The sequence below is a fragment of the Cibotium barometz genome, chromosome 9 (genome assembly GCF_041138505.1).
Source record: "Cibotium barometz isolate CiBa-2024 chromosome 9, ASM4113850v1, whole genome shotgun sequence".
In the NCBI taxonomy this organism is placed as follows: Eukaryota; Viridiplantae; Streptophyta; class Polypodiopsida; order Cyatheales; family Cibotiaceae; genus Cibotium; species Cibotium barometz.
Genome location: NC_141054.1, coordinates 5,331,932 through 5,359,746, shown reverse-complemented (window position 1 = coordinate 5,359,746; position 27,815 = coordinate 5,331,932). Strand labels below are relative to the sequence as shown.

At 43.7% G+C, this 27,815-nt stretch overlaps 1 protein-coding gene across 8 annotated transcripts in view; it reads left to right on the top strand.

The window, feature by feature from the left end:
• Positions 1 to 2,382: 2,382 nt before the first annotated feature.
• LOC147635179 (golgi-to-ER traffic-like protein) overlaps positions 2,383 to 27,815 on the top strand; it is a 168,894-nt gene continuing 143,461 nt past the window's right edge. For 4 of the 8 annotated variants that reach the window (XR_015266607.1, XR_015266608.1, XR_015266606.1 and 1 more), the window contains exon 1: positions 2,402 to 2,559. Coding sequence is in view for 4 of the 8 variants with exons in the window: in XM_086802380.1 (XP_086658506.1) it covers positions 2,527 to 2,559 (33 nt within the window). In the remaining 4 variants the exon portion in view is untranslated. Of the gene's footprint in view, positions 2,560 to 27,815 lie in introns of all 8 variants that reach the window. The other 4 variants (XM_086802379.1, XM_086802377.1, XM_086802378.1 and 1 more) reach the window with 4 other exon arrangements.

Below are 27,815 nucleotides of genomic sequence, written 5' to 3'. Positions count from 1 at the left end.
ATTGTAGGAAGAGTAATCCTCTCCTTAGATTACTTTAATAGGCTAAAGCAATAATTATTCATTATTGTTAATGACTTTACGTATATCCTTAGTCATGGGCATGTTAATCTAGAATTTCCATCACAATAAAATCATGAAAGGGTAAACTTTCAAGTCTCCCTTGGTAATACTCAAGATTTTCGTTCAACTATTTATTTATTTATTTATGGTCACTGAGTCACCTTCCAACAAGAAACAACCTTCTTATGGTCACTGAGTCACCTTCCAACAAGAAACAACCTTCTTAGAATTTTGACCCTCTTATTCTTGTCGGATAATAAAGAAAAAAAGAAAATCATACAAACTTCAAAAAAGGACTAGGTGTCATCAAGAAAACAATCCAAAATTTAATCTTCCCTTACCATCTACCATAAAACTATCATCCATGAAAAGTTCAAAACTATCAAATACTTATCATAGCACCACATCTAAAGGCACTCATGTAAAGGCATGGGAGGTTCATTTTCTGGAAATTACATATCTGAAGTTAGACCCACGTTTGTTTGAGATGGGGTTAAGAACCGGGACGACCGTCCTAGTGTAAAGAGTGATGCATTTACACGTTAACTATTCAAACCTATGTTGGTACCTTATACAGGTCTCTCCTTAATGGAGTTATAATCTTAATAATTTATAATATACAAGTTAATGAGATATATCCTAAAAATATCTCTAAACAAAGTTTTGGTCTATCCTCCTAGTCATTCAGCATTGATTTCGTAATTAGATCACCTTATGTTTTTCCTCAAAAGGTTTCCACCCCAATATTATTTCTCAAATTTGTTGTACGAATATCTTGTGTGTGCATCCCCAAGATACAAGCACAATTTCATAGGATGACTGTCTCAACATGTGAGGAAATTCAAACCACTTCTATAGCCAGTAGAGATGATTGATTTGTCCTCATATGATAAACAATCACTTATTTTAATCCCTTGATAGTTAATCTTTAAATAATAAATCCTAGAAACTAAGATTGGCTTTGATACTAATTGTAAGGTCTTCGCCCTAGCTGGGTCAAGGGGATCCTTTTAGGCAGCTAAGTTCCCTTGTCTTCGATTGACGACACCTCGATCTCTTGGAAATACGAGGATACAAGCAAATGGAGGGACCTAAATCTATCTCGCAAGGAACATGTAATTATTCTAATAGAAATCTATTCCTCCGATCAAACGGCACTCAATGTGCGTGATCGAGGATGGAAAAGGTTCGCACTTAATTCATGGAAGCTAAAGCCTTTTTCCTCTTTTCTTTATGAAGCACAACCACTAGATCATTCTCCTAAAACAGAACTTGTTTGGGTACTATTTTATTACGGATTGTAAATAATAATTATGTTGGAAAGTTACCCAACTCATCGGGTCCACCCATCCATAGGATGGCGCCATCGCGGCATCCGTCCACCTGCGCACCCAATCATTTTCATTATCTAATTAGGTCCTACCACACTATGAAACATATAAAAACAAGTTCTTTAATTAAAGATGTTCCACAATGTTCCTTAAAACAACCTTTGAGAATAATATTTACAAAACAGTTCTTATAGCAAAATATTCACAAAAGAGACCTTGAAACCGGGTCAATAGCCAAATTTAGGCTTCCATATCTATGTCCATAGACATATCCAAACCAATAGCCAATAATCTACAGTTCTATCTTCCAACCTAAACCAGCGGGGTATACCTCACAGATCATACTCCCTTGTCTCGTTGACTAGTTGGTGAGGGCCAAGCCGACCTATCACCCCCTTAGGTCCTGCCACTTGTACCAAACCCTCCCGCTTCTCAGAGAGGATGTCTACTCATGAGGTGGGCTAATTCACCGCACTAGCCTGGGCCCGTAGAACTAGGCAGCATCATAATCACATGTCCACTCTCGCGGCTGGGATGGAAATCCAGATCCCAGTGGCATAGGAGGGGATTACCCTAGGCCGACTCTCGGGCTTGTTACTGTCTCCGTCTATGACTATGCAAGCCGAGCGGAGTTAGCAAAGTAGGGGAGAAGATGTATATCCATAGAAATCAAAACTAAATATTCTTTTCTTTTCAATAATTCATAATATTGTTTCTATCCTAATTTTTACCTTTATTAAATTTTAACTAATAAATCAATCAAAAAGATCTCTATTGACAAGTAATAGAGAAGATGGGGCCATACGTCAACTCTCAAGAATGATATATAATTGAAAAAACTAAAAATATATACCTTCTGTTTATCATGGTCTTTGCTTGTTAACAAGAGCTTCAAAACTTAAAATATGAGAACTGAGAGTCTTCTAATACCTTCTCATAGAATTAGAATTATTTGACCATAAGAAACCATTAGGCATGACAAAAGAAAGTTTTAGACATGTGGTGTTATGAGATTGGTTCTTTGTTTGAGATTGGAATGACACGGATCATTGAGGTAGATGCTTAAAAAGTAATGATCTCCCTTACACGGTAGAAACTTGCATCTTCACCGTCTGCGAAAGGAAAGCACGCGAGCATGAGGGGAGGAGGGGGAGCTGGCACCATCAAGGTACGGTCTCCTATGCATACATTCCATGTTTGATCGAAGCGTCTGTTGTTTTTGTTGATGTTGATGATGGAGAAATATACCTAAACGATTTGGGGGCCTCGGATGAAACATGCTTTTTACAAAACGAGAAGCTAGAACCATCAAACGCATAGCATCATTGGAATGAGAGTACATGACGGAAAAGTTCCTCCACGAGAGGCTACATATAACTACAACCAAGTTGGTGTCTGCAGTGCTAGAAGACAAAAGCCTTCACTCTCCGAGGGCATTCTCAATGCTTTCCATGCTTCGAGGGCATTAGATGTGCCAGGGAAATGTCTGTGGGATGGATTCTCAAATGCTTATTGTGAACTGCAAGCTCTGGGATGGTTCCTGTGCTTTTGCGAGTTTACCATGAGCTGAGATTGACTAAGGGTCATGCCTGCACCATCCACCAAATGACAGAAACTTTGGCTTTAGTTTATAGGAGCTTGATCATAATCCATGTAAAGTCAAATATACACTATGCACAACAAATGGCCCACTATGAAGAAAAGTATGAAGGTCCGTTTTGAGTGAGCCTCCACAGCTGAATTGGACAGACAGAGAAGTTTGAGATTCCTTGAATTTCATTTTGGAAATTTGCGGATGACTCATAGCTTTTCTCTGGACTCAAATAACGCTCAATTTTTATAAGGTTGTTATGGAACTTTTGGTAACCTAGAATACTATGTTTTGATCACTGTGGGCAGTGTGAGTATATTGGCATGCCACATGCAATCAATGTGGTATTTAGATAGTGGATTCTAGCAGTACACCAAGGTTTGGGGGGACACTAGTTCAGGGAGAAGAAACGGAAGTTTGAATCAGGTTTGCACCCCATCATTCAAGAGAGCTTACAGGTGTACCCAAATCAGACTCTTCAGCAGTTGATAAACTTGGCACTCATAGCTGAAAATTTGCATATCAAGTGGGTTAAAAACAAGTCAAATTCAGATTCATTTAAGGGTAAGAGACGGGCTGGTTAAGACGGGCTAGTTATGACCAGAAAAAGGGTGGACAGCCCTCTTAAAGTGAACAGAAAGATGCCTCAGATACAAAGGGAAACTCGTCTAAGAAATCGGGGGGTAAACACAATGATTTTGGGGTGTCAAAACAGCAGAGGCTTGATTATGTACGTGATGGGAAATGTTTTGGTTGCAGTAGTAAGGATCACATATATCCTAAATGCCCGCAAAACCCCAAGAATGCAGATTCTAATGCAGAAAAGCCTCGTGTGAATGTTGTGCCCGATGTGCAGGGTAACACGGGGCAACCCCTAGATCATAGAACAATATGTAAAGCATGGGGGGACAATTGAGGGATCAGCCTGCACTCTTTTTGTTTGATGATGCATCCACAGATAATTTCATTTCTGTAGAGATGGTTGCTGCCATAGGCTTGGATGTATGAGATTTTGGGACTCAAATGAATGCAGATGCTACCTTTGAGGATAAAGGAGTTGATGTAATGCCGATCATTGGTAAACTCCGAATTCATATACAGGGATATCTTGATCATGAGAGTTTCTTGGTTGTCTCTCTCACAGGATGTGATGTTTTGTTGGGGATGCCTTGGCATGCTTGTATGGAGCCCAAGAAGGACTATAAGTCCAAGAAAATCAGCTTTGTTCATAGAGGTAGAGAACTTGTTATAGAAGCCGGCACTCCAGGTAGTACCATACCTATTATAAGTCATGTTCAGGTTTCCAAAATAATGAAGAAGTCAGCATGTTCTTACTTGGTTTTTGTACGAGAACAATCTGAACATGAGAATGTAAATGTAGATCATCTAACCCGAGAGCGCATAGACTTTTTGGGTGGTTATGGTGATTGTTTCAGGGATGCATTACCAGGAGAGTTGCCACCTGAGCGTCCCGAGGATTATCGTTTTGATGTGATACCTAGGAGTACGCCCCCGAATAAACCTCCTTACAGGGTGAGTGCAAGTCAGCAAGAAGAGATTATGGTGCAGGTTAATGACTTGCCTGAGAAAGGGTTGATACGCCCTAGTTCATCTCCTTATTGCTCACCTGTGTTGCTGGTGCACAAGAAAGACGGGACGTACAGGATGTGTGTGGATTATTGTGTTAGAAGTCATCTCCTGTCTTTATCAGACACCAGGGCCTCTGTTGTGGGTGTGCCCGCCCTGTATAGGTGTTTTCTCATTTTTCCTCATTCCCCGTATTTTTTCCCATTTTTCCATGGTGTGGGAGGCTGCCTTGTGCGGGCAGGATGGTCCAGGTGCTGGTTGACTGATGGCTACTGGCCAACTAGAGCAGGCCGACTGGAGTAAATCCTGGTCGGGTGACTTCAGCATGCAGTCGGCTGCCCTTCTACTCGCCGACTGCACTCATGGGGCCATATAAAATGGCCCCATGGCCCTCCACCTATTGTATCTTGTTTTCACTGCGGCATCTTGTGTATAGAGAAGAGTTACATGCCTATCTCTCTCCTTCTCTTCTGCTGTCTATTTTCTGCACTCTACTTGCTCTTGTGGTCTCAGATTTTGTTATCATCTCCGCTGCGTATTTTGACATGGTATCAGAGCCCTAGGCTCTTGAAAGATCTTGGGAGTTTTCTGAGCAAGAGGGGGATTGTTACGTTGCTGATTGGTGGACTGTTAGGGATTGTTTGGGAAGAGAAGTAGCAAGAGGAAGGCGGGCTAAGTTGCTGGACAGCCACTTGCAAGTTTTTTTTTCCCACCCACCCACCCTTTTCAGTTACATCCCCGAGATGGTAGATTTGTTAGAGATGGCTGAGAAGCATATGAAGATCCCAACTCTCCCCATGTTCCCTGTGGACCGTCAGTTGGACGGGAACAATTACGGCATCTGGAAGGTCTGTGCTGGAGTCATATGACCTTGCTGATTTCATTGTTATCGGGGTTCCACGGCCGGAAGCAGAGGAAGGGGAGTTACTGTCAATGAAGAAGGACCGCGAGGCACAGGCACAGATGTGGGATCGTGTCAACGCCAGGGTCCGGTCATTTATCTTCCTCAACTGCACACCACAAGTAATCAATCACATAAAGCATATGACGCATCCCAGAGGCATATGGCAGCACTTGGCTTCTCTTTATAACAGGGTATCGCCCATGAAGAGGATTTCCTTGGAAGTGCAGATGCGGGTTATGAACCCTGCAAAGTCGTCGACGATGCGGGAGCACATTAACAAGCTGCAGGTCCTTCAGCAAGAAGTCCTCCAGGCTGGGAAGGAGATATCATTAGAAGATATGGCCATTACTTTGCTGTCCCACTTGCTTGCTCAGTATTCCGCTTTCTACTCCTCTTTGATTACTAGTGGCAGGCTCAGCACCATTACTTGGGAGGAGCTTGTGCCCATGGTCTTGGATCAAGAGGAACGTTTCACGAACTCTCCTCACAGCAGAGGTTCGGAGGCCGTAATTGGCCAACGGCCGAAAGGCCGGAATAACAAGGGCAAAGGGAAGACTTCACCGGAGAAGTCTTCTAAGAAGCAGCCTGATACAGAACGAGAGAAACTGAAGGCCGAGCGGTCCTGCAATGATTGTGGGCGAGAAAGGCCACTATTGGAGGAAGTGTCCTAAGCGGACTGGGAAGAGCGCTGATTCTTTAGCCTCAGCTGCAAAGACTCCTGCATTTGTGCACTTAGAGATGATGGACTCCGATGCTTCATCGTCTTCGAGCGAGGAGGCAGTTGGCTTCACCGCAAAGAATACCCGAGAAGTGTCCTAAGCGGACTGGGAAGAGTGTTGATTCTTCAGCCTCAGCTGCAAAGACTCCTGCATTTGTGCACTTAGAGATGATGGACTCCGATGCTTCATCGTCTTCGAGCGAGGAGGCAGTTGGCTTCACCAGATTGTATGATCCAGATAGGAATGAGATTGTTGTTAGCCGGGATGTGGTCTTTGATGAGCATGTTCCAGTATCCATTGTCGAGGAGCCGCCACTTCTTGGAGATCCAGAAGAGTCTGATGATGATTCCCCGACCAATGTTCCAGTTGATTCACCTCAGTCAGTACAGGAGGTTGAGCCCGCAGCTGGAGTAGAGCCCCCGCAACGGCAGGAGGCTCCACGATCTGTTCGAGTACCCAGGTGGTTGTTGGACACCCTTCGGGAGTGAGGTGTTACGGATTTACCCTCCGAGTGGACCACAGAGGACGGCCCTCGAAGATCGCACAGAGTCCGCGACAAAAGCAATACAGCGGAGCTTCTTCGGGTAAACTATGCTTTGATGTCTTGTATTATGCGGGACAAGGAGCCCACTTCCGTTAAGGAAGCCCTTTCACAGGATACTTGGAGGGAAGCCATGCAGGTGGAACTTGGGAGAAGAACAAAACATGGGAGTTGGTACCGAGGCCGTCGAAACGGTCAGTCATTGGTGCCAAATGGGTCTTTAAGACCAAATATGCGTCAGATGGGTCGGTGGACAAACACAAAGCCAGACTTGTGGCTAAAGGTTATGCTCAGCAGCCAGGCATCGACTACGAGGATACCTTTGCACCGACAGCACGGATGACCACGATTCGGACCGTTCTTGCCCTTGCTTCTTCTCAGAGGTGGCCAGTGTATCAAATGGATGTAAAATCTGCATTCCTTAATGGTGACCTGCAGGAGGAGGTGTATGTTGAGCAGCCTCCAGGCTTTGTTGTTCCAGGATCAGAAGGTAAGGTGTTGTATGGTCTTAAGCAGGCTCCTAGGGCTTGGAATCAGAAGATTGATTCCTTCTTTGTTCGGATTGGTTTTCAGAGATCGGTTGCATATCCCACCCTGTATCTCTTTCGAGAATGCGGCATGGTTACGATTACAATCCTTTATGTGGATTCATTGGCGGTCATGTGGAGCACATTGGCGTGACGAAGGCTGCCTTGTCAAAGGAGTTTGAGATGACCGACCTAGGCTTACTCCACTTCTTTTTGGGATTGGAGATCTGGCAGACCCAGAGGGGGTTTTTTGTCTCTAAGCAACGGTATGTTCATGAGTTGCTTGAGGCCTTTGGGATGGAGAACTCCAAGGCTATTACTTCGCTGATGGACCCGAACACAAAGTTAACTGTTAATGATCCTTGTGAGCCAGTTGATGCCTCGCAATATCGGAAGTTGGTTGGTTCATTGATCTGGTTGCTGAACACCAGATTGGACTTGAGCTTCTCCGTGGGGCTGTTGAGCTCTTTTATGTAGACGCCATTGAAGTCTCATTGGGACGCAGGATTGCGGATCTTGCGGTATCCGCAGAGTACGAAGGATCTAGGACTCTTTTACACAGGAGGGGATGGAGTCAGACTCCAAGGTTGGAGTGACTCAGATTGGGGAGGAGATCAAGACACGAGGAGATCCACTTCAGGTTACAGTTTTACCCTAGGCTCAGGAGCAGTTTCTTGGAGTAGTAAGAGGCAGCCAACTATTGCCCTATTTTCGACAGAGGCAAAGTACCGGGCTGCTTGTGGTGCTGCTTGTGAGGTTGTGTGGCTGCGGAGGCTGCTAGGCGAGATTGGGTTTCCACAGAAGGAGCCCACAGTTATCCAGTGTGATAACCAGAGTTGTATAGCTATTGCTTGGAACCCGGTCGTCCATGCCCGCACCAAGCACATAGAGATACAGTATCACTTTGTACGTGAGAAGATCTTGGTTGGTGACATCTTGCTACTTTATTGTTCGACGGAGGACAATGCGGCGGACCTCTTCACGAAGTCTCTACCTCAGGCTACGCTCAGGCGGCACTCCAGCCCCCTAGGGTTGATTTCATAGCCAGGAGCTGAGAGGGGGTGTTAGAAGTCATCTCCTGTCTTTATCAGACACCAGGGCCTTTGTTGTGGGTGTGCCCGCCCTGTATAGGTGTTTTCTCATTTTTCCTCACTCCCCGTATTTTTTCCCCATTTTTTCCCATTTTTCCATGGTGTGGGAGGCTGTCTTGTGCTGGCAGGATGGTCCAGGTGCTGGCCGATTGATGGCTACTGGCCGACTAGAGCAGGCCGACTTCACACATGTATGCATGCTGGCCGACTGGAGTAAATCCTAGTCGGGTGACTTCAGCATGCAGTTGGCTGCCCTTCTATTGGCTGACTGCACTCATGGGGCCATATAAAATGGCCCCATGGCCCCCCACCTATTGTATCTTGTTTTCATTGCGGGATCTTGTGTATAGATAAGAGTTACACGCCCCTTCTCTTGTGCTGTCTATTTTCTGCACTCTACTTGCTCTTGTGGTCTCAGATTTTATCATCTCCGCTGCGTATTTTCCATGGTGTGGGAGGTTGTCTTGTGCTGGCAGGATGGTCCAGGTGGTGCTGGCTGACTGATGGCTACTGGCCGACTAGAGGAGGCCGACTTCACACATGTATGCATGCTGGCCGACTGGAGTAAATCCTGGTCGGGTGACTTCAGCATGCAGTTGGCTGCCCTTCTATTGGCCGACTGCACTCATGGGGCCATATAAAATGGCCCCATGGCCCCCCACCTATTGTACCTTGTTTTCATTGCGGGATCTTGTGTATAGATAAGAGTTACATGCCTATCTCTCTCCTTCTCTTGTGCTGTCTATTTTCTGCACTCTACTTGCTCTTGTGGTCTCAGATTTTGTTATCATCTCCGCTGCGTATTTTGACATATTGTGCCCTTAACAAGGTGACGATAAAGAACAGGTTTCCAATACCACGTATCGATGATATTTTGGATAGGTTGGAGGGTGCATCATGTTTTAGCTGCATCGATCTTAAGAGTGGATATCATCAGATACGGGTGGCCCCTCAGGATATTCACAAAACTGCTTTTTGTTCGCAGTTTGGGCTTAATGAGTTCTTGGTGGTCCCGTTTGGACTTACCAATGCTCCTGCCACATTTAATCATATGATGGATCGTATCTTCAGAGCACACAGAAAGTTCACAGGTACTTTCTTTGATGACATCATTGTGTTCTCTAAAGATGAAGAGCAGCATAAGGAGCATTTGGCCATAGTGTTTGAAGAGCCTCGTCGCCATAAGCTCTACATTAATGGCAAGAAGAGTGAATTTTCTTGGCTGAAATTCATTACCTTGGTCATATTGTATCCAAGGATGGGGTACGTATGGATCCCGCCAAGTTGCAGGCTATAAAAGATTGGCCAGAATTGAAGAATGTACATGAGATTAGGAGCTATCTGGGATTATGCTTATGTTATCGCCGGTTTATTAAGCTCTTCGCTGAGATTGCTTCGCCTTTGCATGATTTAACAAAGAAGAAAGCTACTTTTCACTGGGGTGACAAGCAAAGGAATGCCTTTCTTAAGTTAAAGGAAGCAATCATGACTGGACCGGTGTTGATCATTCCAGATTTGCATAAACCTTTCTCGGTGGAATGTGATGCATGTGGGAGTTGTATTGGTGTAGCGTTGAACTAGGAAGGCCATGCAGTGGCATATGAGAGCCGTCGGTTGCAACATGCCGAACTCTACTTGCAGGTTTACGAGAAAGAGTTATTGGCAGTGATTCATGCTCTCACGATGTGGAAGCATTATCTTTTGGGAGCTGAATTTACCGTTAAGAGTGATCATTAGAGTCTACGGTATTTTCTTACATAGATTAAGCTATCTGAGAAACATATGAGATGGGCAAACTTCCTATCTATGTTTCACTTTCAGATTTCACATACTCCTGGTAAGAAGAATGTAGTGGCCGATGCACTATCCCGAAGGCCTCAAGTAAGTGCTATTACAGTAGTCTATCATCAGGATTTATTAGATATGCGAAATTCTTATCATACAGATGATGATTTTCAGCATATATGGGAGCAGGGTATAGCAGCCCCGAATTACTCCATACGTGATGGGTATTTTATGTTTCATAGTCGCTTATGTGTAAATAAGGATTTGAGGCAGAAAGTAATGGATGAATGCCATGCACTGCCTAGAGGAATCCTTGCCACTACACAGGCTTTGGAGAAATACTTTTTCTGGCCAGGAATACGTAAAGACATAGATGACTATGTGCGCCAATGCATGGTTTGCCAGAAAGTTAAGTTTGACAGGCATAAGACTTCGGGGTTGCTTCAACCGTCGCCGATTCCGAATCAGCCTTGGGAGAGTATTGCCATCGATTTTATCACAGGTCTTCCTAGGGCGCAGCAAGGGAATGATGCCATGTGGACTATTGTGGATAGGTTCTGTAAGCAGGCACATTTTATTCCGGTACGGAAGACCATAAAGCCAGAGCATATGGAAAGATATTTATGGCACAAGTTTTCAAGCATCATGGTATGCCAAAGACGATTGTGGGAGATCGTGATCCTCGCACCACAAGTCTCTTTTGGCAAGCATTGTTTGATAACATGGGAACGAAGCTAAATTTCTCTTGTGCATATCATCCAGAGACAGATGGACAGAGTGAGATTGCAAATTCAGCAGTGTGCATATAAATACTTCTGTTGGTAATAAAGATACCTCGGGGGCGGGGGGGGGGGGGGCCCAACTTCAGCCCCTAGTGCTGTGTCATGTGCAAGTTGGTTTATGTTTGCAGGATGTATATGCTCATGTAATGTTTCACAATGATGGTAATCGTGTATATGCCAAGAATGGTTGATGTATGTATGCTGTTTTGGTAGTGAATTGGTTCCATATACACGTGCCCGTGTGTGACAGCCAAGGCTGAGAAACCGGGAGATTCTCAACGTATCGGTGAAGGCTTCAATTGGACAAGGGCAGGCTCAGCTTAAAAAAGCCCCAAATTTTATGACTTCAATGTGCAAATGTGAATAGGTCTCAAAGGTAATAAAAACGTTCTCACATGAACAAGCTTTTTAGAGGTTTAAAACCTTAAGGACCAATATTGACCTTTAACCCTTTCTCTTAAAAAAATGGGCTCTTGAAAAGCTATGGGCTCACGAGTATAGGTCGACGTGTAGGCATAAGCATCAGTGTGGATGTCGACGTATAGGCACAAGCATCTGTGTGGATGCATCCGCTTGACGTGATGGGCTCTGCGCCGAGGAGTTTCCCCCTTCTTTTGCACTGTCGGGCTTGACTCCCCCTTCTTGGTCGGTGTCGCGGTCAGATGGGGAGAGGTGGGCTTGGATTTCGTCTGCACTTCTTGGCTTTGGCTTTGTCTTCAATGGGATTCACCATGTCGGCTAAACAGCCCACGACTTAGGCAGCGCACAATGACCTACATAGGAGGCGAGGACGAGATCGTGCGGGCTCTTCCGTTTTTGTTGTCCTCTCCTTTGTCAAGCAAGAGCAACGGTTTTTTCGTGTCTGAGGGACCAAAGCGACGGCTTTGTCTTCCTCCTCCTTCGTCTCTTCTTCTTCTTCTTCTTCTTCTTTGTCTTGCTGTTGTAGCCAAACACAGGCAGCAAGAACTCCTGCTTTGATACCAATGTTGGCTCAAGAGCTATGGTGGATGTGTGCGCACGAGAGCCATGGCCCATGGCTAGAGAGAGAAGGAAGAGAGAGAGTACAAGATAAGACATGGTAGCTTGGACACAAAATACACTGCTCGATTGCTCGATTGATTGATTTGTGAGTACATTGGTGCCCCTTTTATGGGCTGAAAGTACCACCTCTTCTTTGACCTTATTAAATGAGGTGTGACATCACTGCTTACCTCAAGGGAAGATTCCTAGGCTAAGAGACTGTTTCCACACTTAACTCCGATTTCCCAACAAAGGGCTTAGCACTTCACATACACATACATGCATGTATAGGTTAAGTATTATAAAGCTCTTATGTGTGTGTGTGAACACTCCCTACGAGTGTGTATGAAATATCTAGATTTTATTTGAGTTTGACACAAGCAGTGATGTCATTCACAGAGGTCTCTAAGGCTATAAATGCAGTGTACTTGGTGAATATTACACTACATCATATCAATCAAATTATATTCATGGAGTCGTGCAAATTATTTGAGCATTCTCTCTTTCTCTCTACACTCACACTATGAGTATTTACTATCCAGCTTAGGTTAGATAGCTTCTGCTAACCCTAAGTGCAACATTTGGTATTAACATTGGGCTCTGCAAACTGCCTGCTATTAGTCGGCTACATGAGTCGCCTGCATCATCTGCCTGCCATGAGTCGCCTGCATCATCTGCCCGCCATCAGTCGCCTTGCTGAGCTGTTGGTTCCCGTCCATCAACATCACCACTAGCTATTCGTCTATGCCTTCGCCCTGCTGCCGTTTGTCGACCAGCTGCACTCTCCATTAGTAGAGCTGCTCATCTACACCTTCACCTTGTGAGCGCCGCTTACAAAGATGCCCACTTGTAGCGCTGATGTGTTGGTTCCCACCTATGCCCAGCAACTCTAGAGGCGGGATCACTGCAGCCACCGCTTGCTCCTGCTCCGCTCCTCTGTTGCCCTCGCAGACAACACTCTGTGAGCTGTGCTGCTCATTGCCGACGTGTGAACTTCTGTGCACCTTTGCTCAGTGCAGTTCAGATCTGCCACATGTGAACTATGTGGCACCTAGCACGACAAGCAGCCATCATCAGCCCACAATAATGCAGATTCAACACATTTGAGGAATTCCAAAAATCAGGTAAAATTCATCAAATTGAAACCTCTACATGCATAAAATTTTTGAGGTTTTTGAATTTTACTCTTCGACATCAAAACTGAAGTTTGCATAGCAGCTTGGAAAATTTGAGGTTTTTCCAAATCTGGGAAAAGAATAGCCCAACACATTGCTTGCAAACAACATGGATATGATTAGAAGCAGCACCATTCTTGAGAGGTTCTTTGAAGCCAACTTCCCTACATGGCAAACCGAGATCAGGCTGTTGCTGATGCGTGACGCGGTTTTGAATGTGGTCAAAGGCTTGGAAGATAAGCCAAAAGAAGAAGAGGGATCCCCAACAATGCGAGCTTGCCAAGTTAAGAACGACATGGCGCTCGTAGACATTGGCATGGGACTAGCTAACAACCTCCATCATCTTGACTTGGACAAGCCGGCCCAAGCGGTATGGGAAAAACTTGAGAACCTGTTTGGTAACAAGATCGATAATTCCAAAGTGTTTCCCAAGTAAAAGTTTTTTAACATGATAATGAAAGAAGTTTAAACTCTTCAAGAACATCTAAGCAACCCCTCAAGGTGCAAGTTGATGAGGACAACATGAAAGCAGTTCTTCTAGCCAATATAGAAGAGATTCCAAAATATGCAGACTCTCACTATTCTAAGGGTGGCTCGTGAGATGTCATATTAGGATATGGTCGCCATCCTCATTGATGAGGATCGTTGTCTCAAAGAGCTTGTGGACGCCAGAATTGAAGCAGACAAGGCCTTCATGTCAAAGATGAAAGGCAAGGGAAAACCAAGCTGAACCAGAAAATGCACTTAGTGCAAAAAGCTTGGACACTTCGAAGTTGAAGATCATGCAACTCTGGTAGCAGAAGAAGAAGATGTAGCAGAGACATCCATGACATTAGATAAGGCCCTCACAGTGATGAATAATCTTTCTCTTGTGATGTGGAAGATTACGACCAGGATTTCCTGTATGAGTCAAGGGTTCTCTGCCTGGGATGTCCCTCGAAATATGATAATAATCTTGTGTTTTTTTTTTGTAAGCCTTGTTTTCTTGAAAGGCTTCTTGTTTACAACAAGGGGATTGCTTTAGGAAACTGATGTAGGCAAAGCCATGTGTGGTCAAGCTCTTATATCATGCCTGACTAGAGAGTTTCAAGTGTTGGCACATTGTGATCTTTTGTATCACATATTGCAGTTTAGAGCCCAAATCGTATTGGCTATTCAAGGCCTTCTCAAGCATGTTAGCATATGCTCACACGTCTGCCGAACATGCAAGTTGTGGGCTGATAAAACAAGTTGACAGCCTCTTGAGTGAACTGACCAGCAGAAGAGGGACCATATAAGCGATGGGCAGCCACAAGCCTAAATCATCTCATAAATTTGCAAGTGCTGACGTCCAAGGGCTCTAGACAAGCCAAGGAAAAGGGCCAAAGCAAGATGGAAAGTGTAGATCAAGGGATTTGTCTTCAGGCTGAAAGTTACCTCAGCCAAGGGAAGCTGTCCAAGTCAGTTCAGTCTAGGCTATTTACAGCCAGAATTTAGTCATTCTACTCATTCAATAAAGCAAATACACCATACGTGGTGGGGGCTATTTGGGACCCAATACTGTGTATTTGTCTCTTCTCTCTCTCTACACTCTTTTATCTTCTCTGCATTGTGCTATTCATCGTCAAGAACCCAGGCTGAAAGTATTTATCAAAATATAATCCTCGTCTGTAAGCTTCCGCATGTTACAATGGTATCAAAGCTTTGCCTTTTAGTGAAGAAATTTTTTCTCTTGTGTGGTTGGTTTATAGGCGTCAGTAGCACTCCCTATCTGGTGTGACTCCTATCCCTTGAAGGATGCGTTGTTTACAGCCTTTGGAAGCGACCTGAAATGTCTCCCACACACATAGTGGATGGTTTATTTGTGGCTAGGGTAAAACTTGACCACTCCCACTATTGAGAACTCTGATGATGAAAGAGAACACCAGATCCCGTAAGAGACTGCTACTTCTACAATGATTGCATTAGGAAGCAAAGTTCCAAGGGGGGACAACTGCTTGAGCAAAAGGCTTTGATTTAGGCCTTTACCTTTTCCAGATTCCTCTTCACCCATTCCCTCTCCCTTTTTAGTTCTCAGTGCTCACCCCGATTTCTTCCCAGATCTCTACCTCGGCTAACTCCATTGTAGAGTTAACACACCAGTCCCGTGCTTTACATTAGTTGCAGGTACGGGAGTTTTAGCTTCGGACACAAGCAATAGCTTGCGTAGCCGCACAGCAGAAACAAAGACGACACATGAAGCATGAGCGTTCCCTTGCAACTCTCGATGCAAGGGCTGTACCAATGGCTTCCTCGACTCATCTTCATGAGAAGTTGAATTTTAGAAAGTATAATGGTAAACTCGATCCCACATCTTTGTAGTCTTGGATTCATTAGTTTGAAGCTTACTTTGTTGTTGGTAGAAAATCGGATGTGAAAAAAGTTGTGTTAGCTAGCTGCTACATAGAAGGGGAAGTGATATCTTGGTGGACTCATTGGGCCCAAGCCAATTCCCAATTTGGGGTTGCTGCCTATGAATGGGACCAGTTTCTCACTGATCTCAAGAAGCGGTTTGTACTGCCTCATTATCTTTAGCAACTCGAGAGTCAGTTCAAGGGATTGCGCTAGAACGTGCAACCGGTCTTCCGATTTGCCAACAAAGACACTCACTTGGCTTTACAGTTGCAAAAATCAGAGAAGGATAAGAAAGGGCAATTCCTTTATGGTTTAGATTGCAAGCAAGCAAGCAAAACCGATGGTAGACTGAGCTAGGATAAGCAGAACCATTACAAAAAGGAGAGGTGATGCTTTTATTGTTATACAATAGGGCATTCTTCTAGGGCGTGCCCTAAGAAATCCCCTATCCAGACCACCACCTGTCACCATTTGGTCCATCTCCATTTCTGGAACCACTTCTATGGGACTGTCACTCTATAGAGCGGCCAGATTTGTGCCATGCACACATGGGGCCAGGCCAGTGTCCCATGTGAAAGGGCCAGTTTTATGGTGTCACATGGACAAGAGCCAGATCAGTGCCACTCGTGTGCGACCAGTGCTACGTCACATGGACGGGAACTAGTTTCGTGCCACCCATGTGTGATTTGCTTCATGCTATATGGACGGGAGCCTGTTGGTGCCACCTGTGTATGGCCAGGATGGTGTCTTACCTATGGGACTGTTACTCCATAGGAAGACTAGGACATATTTATTTATATTTGTCGCGTCAGTTTTGTGCCCGACAGGAACCTCTTGTACAAGTTTCATGAAAGGGAGATTTCGTCCATTATTTGTGCACATGCATTTATGCCTGCATGCATAAGTTTGTTTTTGCATGACTTATTTGCGTGTGTCTGCCTGTTATGCCGTGCCAGTACACTGGATGGGGACGCCCCCAGTGTGTCGTAGAGTGCTGTTTGCTGACTTGGTGGTGTGGCGTGTGAACAGGTGGCAAGTATTTTTCGTTTTGGCCTTTTAAAATGGTAAAACCCATAAACTTGAGTGAACTTTAATGTTTATAAGGTATTGTGTTCACACTCAATTTAAATAGGGGCTGGATACTTGCTTATGTGGGGAGGGCCCAAAGTAATAAGATGAACTAAGGATTTATAACCTTTTAAAAAAAGGCTTGCATGGGGATTCCCACGTGTGGGTTGGTGGATTGACTTGCCATCTTCATCACCTGCCGTACCCGCCAGCTTCTCCACGCCTGGCTACCCGTTTTTTCTCCACGCCTGGCTGCATCTATCATCTCCACGCTTGGTGCACCTGCTGCCCAGCCACGCCTAGCTGCACCTATCATCTCCACGCTTTGTGTACTTGCTGTACCACTTGCAGTACTCGCCTGTGTGCTGCCCTTGTGTACCTGCTGTACCACCTGCAGATTGCTATAGCCCTTGTGTACCTGCTGTACCACATGCAGATTGCTATAGCCCATGTGTACCTGTTGTACTTGCAACTGTTGGCTGCTCATGTGTATCTGCTGGCTGCCCATGTGTACTTGCTGGCTGCCCACGTGTACCTGACTAGTACCTGTTGTACCTGCAAACTGTTGGCTGCCTACATGTACTTGTGTGTACTTGTTGTACCATCTTCAGTACCTGCTGGCTGCCCACGTATACCTGACAGTACCACCTGCTGTACCTGCTGGTTGCCCATCAGTACCTGTTGGCTGCCCACGTGTACTTGACAGTATCTGCTGTACCTGTCGGCTGCCTATAAGTACCTGCTGTTCCTGTCTTGTGTACCTGCTGGTTGTTTTTTTTGAAGCTTCCATTTTGGAGTACAATACAAGGGAAATGGTCTTCACTACTGAGATTTGACTTAAAATCCATGCCAGGTATTTATTTCAATATTTTATCTCAAATTCAGATAATAATTCAAGTTAAATGCTGTTATTCCAAGCTTTGTGTAGGTAAGTTCTTCTCCAGTTGCATACACTCTAGAGGATCATTGGAAAGAGGTTTCTACCATGACTGCCCTGACCGCGCCCTCATTTATAGAGGAGCCAGTGAAGGTCAAGAGGGTATGGCTCGTTATTGCTGGAATCTGTCCTGGATATTTGAGGTGACGCGCCCGCAGCCCCCCCCCCCCCCCCCCCCCGCGCCCCGCGCGATGCCGTGACGCCGAGGAAAAACCAAGTACAAAGCTTAATTGGGAGAACCGGGAAACGTTCCCTCCGCGGTGTACACCCAGTGAAGGTGGGAATGAGCCTGTGATTTGGGACTACTCTGACCAATGCCTGCGTTAGTACAGGCGTGCCCGTTTGTGCATGGTCCCGGAAGACCAGTGAAAGGCAAGTGTACACCCAGTGAAGGTGGGAATGAGCCTGTGATTTGGGACTACTCTGACCAATGCCTCTTCATCGACTTGAACCAGTTTAATTTGGTTGTTTTCACTCCCAACTGATATGAGAGCTTAATGATGTACTAGTTATGCGTACATACCCTTAGGAAATGCTTCCTCTAGCTTTGCTTGTTTTGCAAACCACTCCATCTGCTACCTTGCTCTTGAAGTTCCATCGCTTGCTTGAATGTCCGCCCACTTGACATAATGGCTGTAAATGGAAAATGGCTAGTAGAAGGCTTGAATGGTATCGGAATTTGATGATCTAGGGCTCCATGGAAAGATCTTGTGGCGTAGAATGCAAATATTCAAGAAGAGAAGATTTTCGAATAGCCCTAATATTCTCTGTTTTAGGGTTTATACAACACTGCTGAAAACAAGAATTAAGCAATAGAGTACTCAAAAATCATTGGATTTAGATACAATTTCATGTGCGGGCTTGTGATGACAAGTACTAACTATGCCTAAGAGGGTTTGACCAAAGTCAAAGTGCAAATATCCTTTGTTTTGACTTTTTGGTCAAAGTCAACTTGCTAGTTTTGACCCATCAAATGATGTCAAAATAGAGTGGTTCTTGGTTCATTGGAAAGCCCTAAGGGAGTATTATGAAGACCTCTAAACATTTTTTTTTGACAACTCTAAGGGCCTATGATTGAATTAGGATTTTCAGTTTACTGCTAAACCCTAATTTGGGTACCCTACGGGTGTTCGATTCAAAAGGTTAATAGCTCTCTTCGTATCTTCCAATTGGCTCTTCCAAGAGGTGTGATTGCCCAATAGACTCTTAATCACCAATGAATGATTAGTGATTTTCTTGATCAGCTGTGGAGAACTTTTGTGAAAAATCGAGCAGCATCTTCTTTGTATTTTGGATAAAATCTCAATGTAGGCATGTCCGTAATCTAATATCCATCATTCACACAACTCTCGTCAACACCCCATCAACAAATTTGCATCACTTTGCATCCCAACAAAGGCATCATTTGCCCAATCATGCATGTAACATAGGCTTATGCAATGCCATTGCCATTGTCCATCATCACTGTACCATGTGACGTAATTGCGTTTGCCCATGCAATAACAAATGTAAGATGATGATGATGCCGGAATCAATCCAATTGTTGTTGATGTGGCGCGTCGATGCTTGCCGATCTCCCGGCCAAGCACTTTCCACCCTCGTACCTAGGTCGAAACTAGGCACAAGTTGGGGCCATTTCTTCACATCCGGTACCTAATCCTCCACCTTACTGCTTTTCCAAGGCACTCACGGCAAGGCGGATTCAAGACATACTCCCACCGGCCTCTCCTCCAAATGTTGAGGTACCCTCTGACATCACTTGTTTACTAAGAATTGAAATGTGAATACAAGTGTATGTGTGAGTTGTATAGCATGAACTTGAAGGTGTATATGAGTTCACTTACAATAGACACTTATAGTTGCATGCCCATAGCCATTCGTTAACAAGAGTTTAATTCCGATGAAGAGACTCACAAGGTTTTACTCCAAGTGGTAGTATTTAAGGAAAACAACCATAAGCTATATCCACATTGTATCATAGTCCTCAAGGACACCACATAATGCATTCAATCTCTTCCATTCCATTGATTGGAGCATGTAATCCCGTCAAATGGTATGAATCTTGAGTATATTCAATGGAATGGTCTCAAGAATTCATGTAGATGCCAAGTGTAATTATCCATGAACTTCATATTCATGTGCAAGGCATCTAAGGCTATAACAAAGTCCTTAATCAATCAAGAAACACCATTGAAGCATCAATGAGGTGAATCTTTGATCAATAGGAATCCAAAGTGTATCCAACCTTGCCCTTGTGATGAAATATGAAACTAATGGTGAAGGGGATAACCAATATCTTGCTTTCTTGATGCAAAAGCATGGAAAAGATACACGAAAATCAGCCCCATGGATTGCAAGCACTTATCATTAGGATCAAAACACCATGGAAATGAGAGAAAAGTGAAGATCTTGAAGAGCTATCCAACATTGCAATGCCTCATACTCTTGATGTAGCTATGGAAGCTTCAAATGGTGGCAATGGAAGCTTTCAAGATACTAAAATTGGAGATTAAGACAAATCATTCTATCATTGCAAGACACCACTCACTTGTTGTAGCATTGGAGGCTTCAATTGGTATGTGGAGAAGCTTCAATGTGGTCCTTCAACGTAGCTAGGCCGCTAGTTTGTGGGAGAAAATGCAATAGAAAAAAAAACGCCATTGATCCACGCTGTCCACGATGCTAATCTGTAGCTTTTAAGCTTGCCTAAGCTTAGGTAAAGCTTAGGCTTGCTTAAGCTTTGGCTTCGAAGCTCCAAAACACCAGAAAGGAAGGCGGATTTGCTCGCACACGATAGAAAACGGCGACCATATTACAGTCCATCTCGTGGTCAAACGACACCAAAGAAACGCTGAAAGTAGATCTAAGCAGCCATTAGGGTCTTCTCACAATCGTAATTAATAGTGATTAAAAAGGCGATTAAGGTTTGTGCAGTAAACGGTTGTAGAAAAACTCAAAAATAGCCATGGCATTAACATTGAATGTAAGCATCATGGTACTCTATGTGAAGAGAAAGAGCAGCACAATCAAAACCCTAATGTTTGGGCAACAAAATTTGAAAGATGAAGGCAAGATTAGCTCCAAGAATCAAGCTAGGCTGAGGAAGAAGGGAAAAACGTTTTGATTAACATTCCTTAATCAAGATTAGTGGATTAATGATCTTCTTACCCAAATTTGGTCTCGAATTTCAAATTTGATGAAGCCATTCCCAAATTTGATCCACCATAATCCATAGCCCCCAAAAGCTCATGAAAATGTAAATCAAAAGGATCAAATCAACTCAAGCAGAATCACCATATCTCCATTTCTTGATCAAGAAAATCGCATGGAGTGGCAACATGGGTGTGGGTTACTATCCTATTATCTCATATGGGAGAAGTTCACCATGAAAGCTTGGGCATGAGAGCTCCAAGAAAAGTAATAGTCAAAATGATCATAGAAGTGTACAATGCCCATGAGCCCTATGTATCATATAGCCCAAGGCCCCCAAAGGAAAATATGTAAATGACCCTAAGCCCAAGTTTCTAGGCTCCATTCCCCATGTGCATGTGACACTAGATCTACTTTGTTATACATTTTAAGTGGGTACTCCCCAATTCAATGAGGTCCTTGTTTTGGCAATGGAAACATTGTATCGGAGGCCTCCACATACTTGCATTCATCTCTTGTTGGAACGAGATGTGAAATATAGGCACATGCATGGTTCCTTGTAGAACATAAAAGTCTGACAGGATATCTTGTGGCTCCTCATAAGAGTCATTGTTAAGTTTAGACTTGTGAGGATAATCACTTTCCTCTTATGGCTCTTCGACCGAGGTAACCTTTGGTGGGAATGGTTGTGGCTATAGGGAACTGATGGTGGTAAGGGTACATCAAGTACCCTATACATGCCTCATGCATAGTTTTATCCATGTGTCTGAATAGGTCATGTTGCCACATTATTTTGTACAGGTGGTGCAGGTAAAGCTAAGGTAGGCTTGCCGTCAGCAATTGTGTGAGTGTTTGGATCATATCTATACATAGGAGTGGTCTCCAATAATCTCCATATCTTAGCTACATGAAGCTTGCCCTATACTTTGTTGCTTCATGGACATTGTCAAGCTCCAAGGATGTTGACAACGACCACTAATGTAGCTCCTCTATGCTATAATATAGGAAGGCAGTACTTAGGCTAAATAGAACCATATGATTTAGCTAGTACATGCATGAATTATCATACCTACTCTCTACTTGAGTGACTTTGTGCCATGCAACCACATGGGGAATGGGCGTACAATTTGCTATTTACATAAAATCATATTAGCCGTGGTAATTGTTTATGCATACGAGTAGAAAGTTGTACCTCTCCAAATGTTCACCCATTATATGGAAAAAATAAGAACTCTTTCCTCCATGAATATAGAAGCCATCACTCTTCAAACCTTGTACATTTACTATTTATCACAATCTTTTAAACTTAAGCAAAGTTGTGGTGCACTCCTTTGAATGGGCGAATTGACTGAAGCTTACTCACAACACACAATAGAACCTAACAATGCAACAGAAGGCCTTAAAGCATACGTAAACAATACATACCCATGTAGTGATACATTGACCACTCTCTCCTAAATTGAGAGAATAACACCAAAGTAACTTATTTGATTATTAAACAATCATTTGGAACACGTGAAAAATTGCCCTCATTAATAATTTATAATAGCCTTTTCTTTCTAAACACATTGTAAATAAATCTCTCTAAAAAAAGAACTTCATTAATCTGAGTACATTTCACTAATTCCTAATCAGGCCTTTAAACTCATACAGTTAATCCAATGAAAATAAGCCCCTCTAAAAGTGAATGTAAATTAATCTAAAATTGGCCATGTAATCAAGCATTTGTAGTGCACACACAATCCATAAAGTCATGTTTTGGCCTCATCTCCATGACTAAGAAAATTGGGTGAAAATTTACGCCTGGTTATTGTAAATCTTGTAAAATTGCAAGAGGCGGCTTATATGTGAAAGAAGAAGATTCAAGCTTGCATAAGCAAAAGCATAAAGTAATATTTGCAGTAGGGGATTTACAGTAGGAGATTAGAGTAGTGCGTGACAACATTCCTACAACCTACCGAGTAACGCTCGGCGTATTTGCCCATTGTGGAAGACACACAAGATAACCTCGGGCCTCAACTTCGAAAATGGGAATTCGTCAGCAAAATCTAGGAAGCCAAAACAAAGAAGACACACAAATCCATAGTTGTCATGGTACGAAAATACGATACCATATGAGAATTTTTGGTACAATATGAAATTTTGGGATACCGTACGATAAAATACGGGTTTTTTTAATAACACTTACAAACTATGGAGCTTCAAGTTTGAATGTGAGGGAAGGTTGGGAGGGGAGGAGTCTACAGTGCTTGAGGAACCAGAACATGGAGATGTGTCTCTCTCCCAGTTGGATCTCCCAATTGTCTCCAAAGAAATGCCTGCGTGGGTAATGCGATACCAAAGGTCTCCCAGTGTAGCATTTATGACTAAGGGACCGTCCTTGCACAAATACGGGCAGTGCATCTAGGGTGATAGGTTTAGGGACTCCTCTGTAGATTAAAATGGCCCTGTCCAAATCTTCTCCCTCGTACATAACTTGAGGATCTGACTGTCTAGCCTACCTATACCAAGGATCTCCAAGTGATATAGCAAGATTCTCTCATCCTACCAATCAAGTGTACACTACCAGTCTACCTTGCCAAATTTTTTAGGTCTCTTAGCAACCCCATATGGAATACTGAGTGGATACGAAAGTTGCGAAGTACTGCGGGCATTTGGGATCTTCGTTGAGCAACATTTCTATTTTTTTTTAGCATTTGGAATTTTATTCTCAAGGGGGGGGGAGGGGGAGACTCATACCGTGCGAAACCGTATGATATCGTACGGTACGAATAGGTTCGTACCGGTACGAGAAACAACCTTGCACAAATCCAATGGGATGAGTGTATGTTTGAACCAATGACCTTCGAATGAGCACTAGTGCTCGTCCAAAGTGTTGAGATGAAGTACACCATTGGAGAGCCGAAGACTTCTTAGCCCATTGTTGAAGATACGCAAATCCAATTGGATGTGTATGTTTGAACCACCAATCTTCAAACTAGCACTAGCACTAACACTAGCGCTCGCGCAAAGTGCCGACGTGGAGTATAATGGTGGAAAGCCCAAGGCTTCCCAGCACATAGTGCCCAAGGCAGCTCCTGCAGGTAGCAAGGGCTAGGACTAAGGGGAGTCTTTCCTAGGACAGATCATGAGAGGCTCTGGCTCCAAGAACTCGACTAATGCGCCAAAACTTACTCCAAACCAGAAAGCGCAAGTAGGCAAGACCGGTGGTAGGCTTAGTCAGAATGAGCAGAACCAATACAAAAAGGAGGGGCTATGCTTTTGTTGTTATACAATAGGGGATACTTCTAGGGTGTGCCCTAAGAAGCCCCCTATCTACACTACACCACTAGCCTCGACCGCCTTATTGGTGAGCCTCATTCAGGACCCCATCTGGTGTCGTCTCTACTACATCTCTTTCAGATTCATATATGTTGTTTTAAAAGATTGCTAAAGACTCACTAAACTCAGGTTTAAAGAAAGACTTCGTTGTTTCACTTGGCGTATGCTACAGTTTAAAAAAAACAAACTTAGAGAGCAAAGAAAAACTCAAACTTGAAACAGCCACATGTATCAACCTTTATTTCATGATCTTGCGATAAACCCAAACCCCTTCCAAGAGTTTCACATCCCTTCTATCCTTGTTGGCTTGCCGAGAACAGGCCTCCTTCGCTTTGGCCAACCTTTGTTTCACATTCTCCAAAATCTCATGGTAAGTCTCCGTAACGCAGTTAGCGCCATGCACTTAAGACGATGTCCTCGCCAATAAAGACTGGAACGGACTTCCAAATGCTGCCTCATATGAAGTCCTGCCAATAACTGAAGAAAAAGAGTCATTCTGAACAGCTTGAATCAAAGGCAAAACTGTTCTCACTTACCTTGTTGATCATTGGCATTGCACTTTAACACGCCGAACACCAATTGATTGTAAATCTATGTCTGGCCATCCATCTATGGGTGAAATGCACTGGAAAAAATCGACTTAGTATCACAGTTATCAAACAATACCCTCCAAAAATGACTCGTAAACTTGGCATCGCGATTTGATACAATGGTCCTAGATATGCCACCAAAGCCGGATAAACAGTTTTGCAACATCTTCAGCGGTCACATTAGCCCTGCAAGGAATAAGCACAACGAACTTGCTAAAACGATCAACAACTATTAAACATTGTATATTATGCTTACCTGGACTGGGAGGCAAATTTGTCACAAAATCCATAGAGATAGATATCTTGGAAAGGGCCATCAGGAATTGGCAATGTTGTAACAAACCCACTTTCACTTTTTGACAAATAGGACAATGTTGCAATAAGTGAACACGTCCCACCTCATTCTGGGCAAGTAGAATTGCCTATCAATTTCCTCCAACGTTGAGTTCATCCCCCTATGGCCGCCAACAATGGCGTTATGAGTGTCATGGGCATCATGGAAAATCCTTGCCCTAAACTACTTCAAGACACAAAATTGACTTTTGTAGAAAAGCCAACAATCCTGTATCAAGAAATGGCATGGTCTATGGTGTCCAATGTATGTTCCCACTGAGTACCGAATTCTTCAAAATCCGCGTATTGTGCTTCATTTCATCTAGTCCTCGAGCTCCATCCGTGTGGCTTGGATGTAGGAAGTTGTTTCTTTCCTATTCAATGCATCGGCCAATAGGTTGGCCTTTCTTGACAGATACTCAATAATGCCACCAAATAGTTGGAAGATCTAGCTCCAGCGATGTTGTCGATCACTCCATTACACATTTGGCATTATCTAAAGCCAGCGCAAAGCCTGATGATCCATGCAAACCTTAAAATCACGCCCATATAGATATGTTTACAATGCTTTAGAGCTTGGATCATAGCAAGGAGTTCCCGATCATAGACTGAGTAGTTTCTCCCTGCATACGAATTAGCTTACGAGACATGTAAGCTACTAGGTGACCATTCTATTGTAACACAGCTCCAATGGCGATGTTACTCGCATCCGTGATCACTTGAAATGGATCATCCCAGGGGACAAGCACTGAACAAGGGCCCTCCAATAAAGCAACCTTGAGGTCCTTGAAAGCCTGCAGTCCACAAAGGGGTCATGCGGATGTGCTGTTAATACCCTTGAGACTCTTGAGAAAATCTATGAGAGCTCCTGCGAGATTACGTGTATGTCATCCAAGAAAATGAAGACATACTTCCTAATCAAGTCCCTGAACACAGACATCATCATGTCATTAAATCATCGGGACATTCCTCAGCTGAAGAACATGACCACAAACTAGTAGTGGGCCCATTCAATACAGAAGGCTATCTTTGGGATGTCCCCATCGACAATCCGTACCTGATGGTATCCACATTTTAGGTCAAGCTTCGAGAACACCGTGGCTCCATTTATCCTCTCTAGGATATAATCAATCCGAGGCATTGGAAACTTGCTCTTAATTGTTACCTTACTCAGAGCACGATAATTCACACAAAGTCTGGAAGATCCATCCTTTTTCTTGACAAAAAGGATCAGTGACACAAAAAGAAACACACTAGAACATATGAATCCTGATTGCAACAATTCTTGGAGTTAGTGGTTCAACTCTCATTCCATAGCTTTGCTTAGGCAATACGGAAACTTGCTAGAGGGATCCAAGCTTGGGAGGAGATCAATTTTGTGATCCTCCGGTCTAGACGAGGGGCGCTTGGGAGGGAGATTGTCCCAAAGAAAAATCTTCTCGAATCGGTCATGCAGGGCTTGGTACTTCTCTGAAGCACTGGTGTGGACAGTCTGAACATAAATCAACATATCCTATGCGCCTTTCCTCAGTTCTTGTATAGCCTACATGTGGTTGATGAAAGGAAAGTTAGGAATGCCTGGCTCACACTTGATTATGACCAAGGCCTTGGATACGTTCCCCGGAAAATCCGAAAAGTGTCGTTCCCAGTCAATGTCAGGGTAAAATTTATAAAACCACCGAATTCCTAAGATTATGTCCACTCCTCCAAGAAAGAAAGAAAGTTATATTAAACGTCTCCTAAAGACCCAATGGGTCTATGAGACCAAAGTGATACAGTGCTATCCATGGTATGTCCCATCATTGAAAAGAGGAGCGACCATGAAGTCTCACACAAATTCTATGCCCTAGATGACTAACTTGGCACTATGAGCCTTAATCTTATTACACGAGGTCATTCCTGTGCTAAATCCTTCAACTTGTTTGTCTAGCAAAGTGAGTGGGAAACAGGCCGGTTCCGTGATCACATCTTCCTTGCTACTGCGGTGGAACAATACGACAACTCTCTGGCCACCTATGTAGCCAAAGGTCTTGAGCAACTCATTGCACCCATGCTCTTGGTTCTAGTTGCCCTTCCGCTTTGTTTGACTCCCAGCTAACAACGGCGCCAACTGTGGGATTTGAAGAAATAGTAACATCTTGGGTGGTCCGCCCCCCGCTCTTTGCAAGCAGGAGTATTTGCTTTATTTCTTCTTCATGGGGAACTGTATACAAGTTGAACTGTGTCCACAAGAATGAGCGGACAAATTGACTGATTGACCGCCAAATGCAAGGACAAAGCGACCAAACGTTGGGCAGAACTGTGCATAAGCTTTAGGCGACTTTGAAGCTATCTTCAAGGGAAATACACCGGCTCGAGACTGAGGGTAGGTGTGCTGAATACTCTTGAAGAGACTGAGCTTCTTTGCCTTGGGCTGAGAGCACAAGTATGGTTGGAAGTATGCACATGCAAGAGCCTTAGCATACATGCTTGTTATCTGATGATAATCTCTGATCTGTACCTGCATATTTTGGGACTGAATAGGCTGTCTTTTTATATGTCCATATGTTGCAAGTTGGTTGTCCCTTATTGCTGTCAGCCAGCAATAAATGCCATGATTGACATAAAATGTTATTGTGCTTATTCTTTGTATCTTTAGCGGTGCATTTGTCCTATCAACTACTTATTTGTTGTACTAATTCTTTCTATTTGTTGCTTCCCTTAGTGCTAGGCTTCATTATGGCTGGGTCTGCCTTGCATCTCCGGAGGTTTGACAGAAACTCAATACGAAGGGCTTTGTGTGAATATATGCTCTTATGTGTGTGTGTGTGTGAGAGAGAGCATATCTTGATACAGAGTTCTACACCCACTATTGGGCACTGATGATGTTAGTGGGGATGTCGTAGTATCTAGTCCATACTACGCATAAAGGAGTTGATAGTTATATAGTC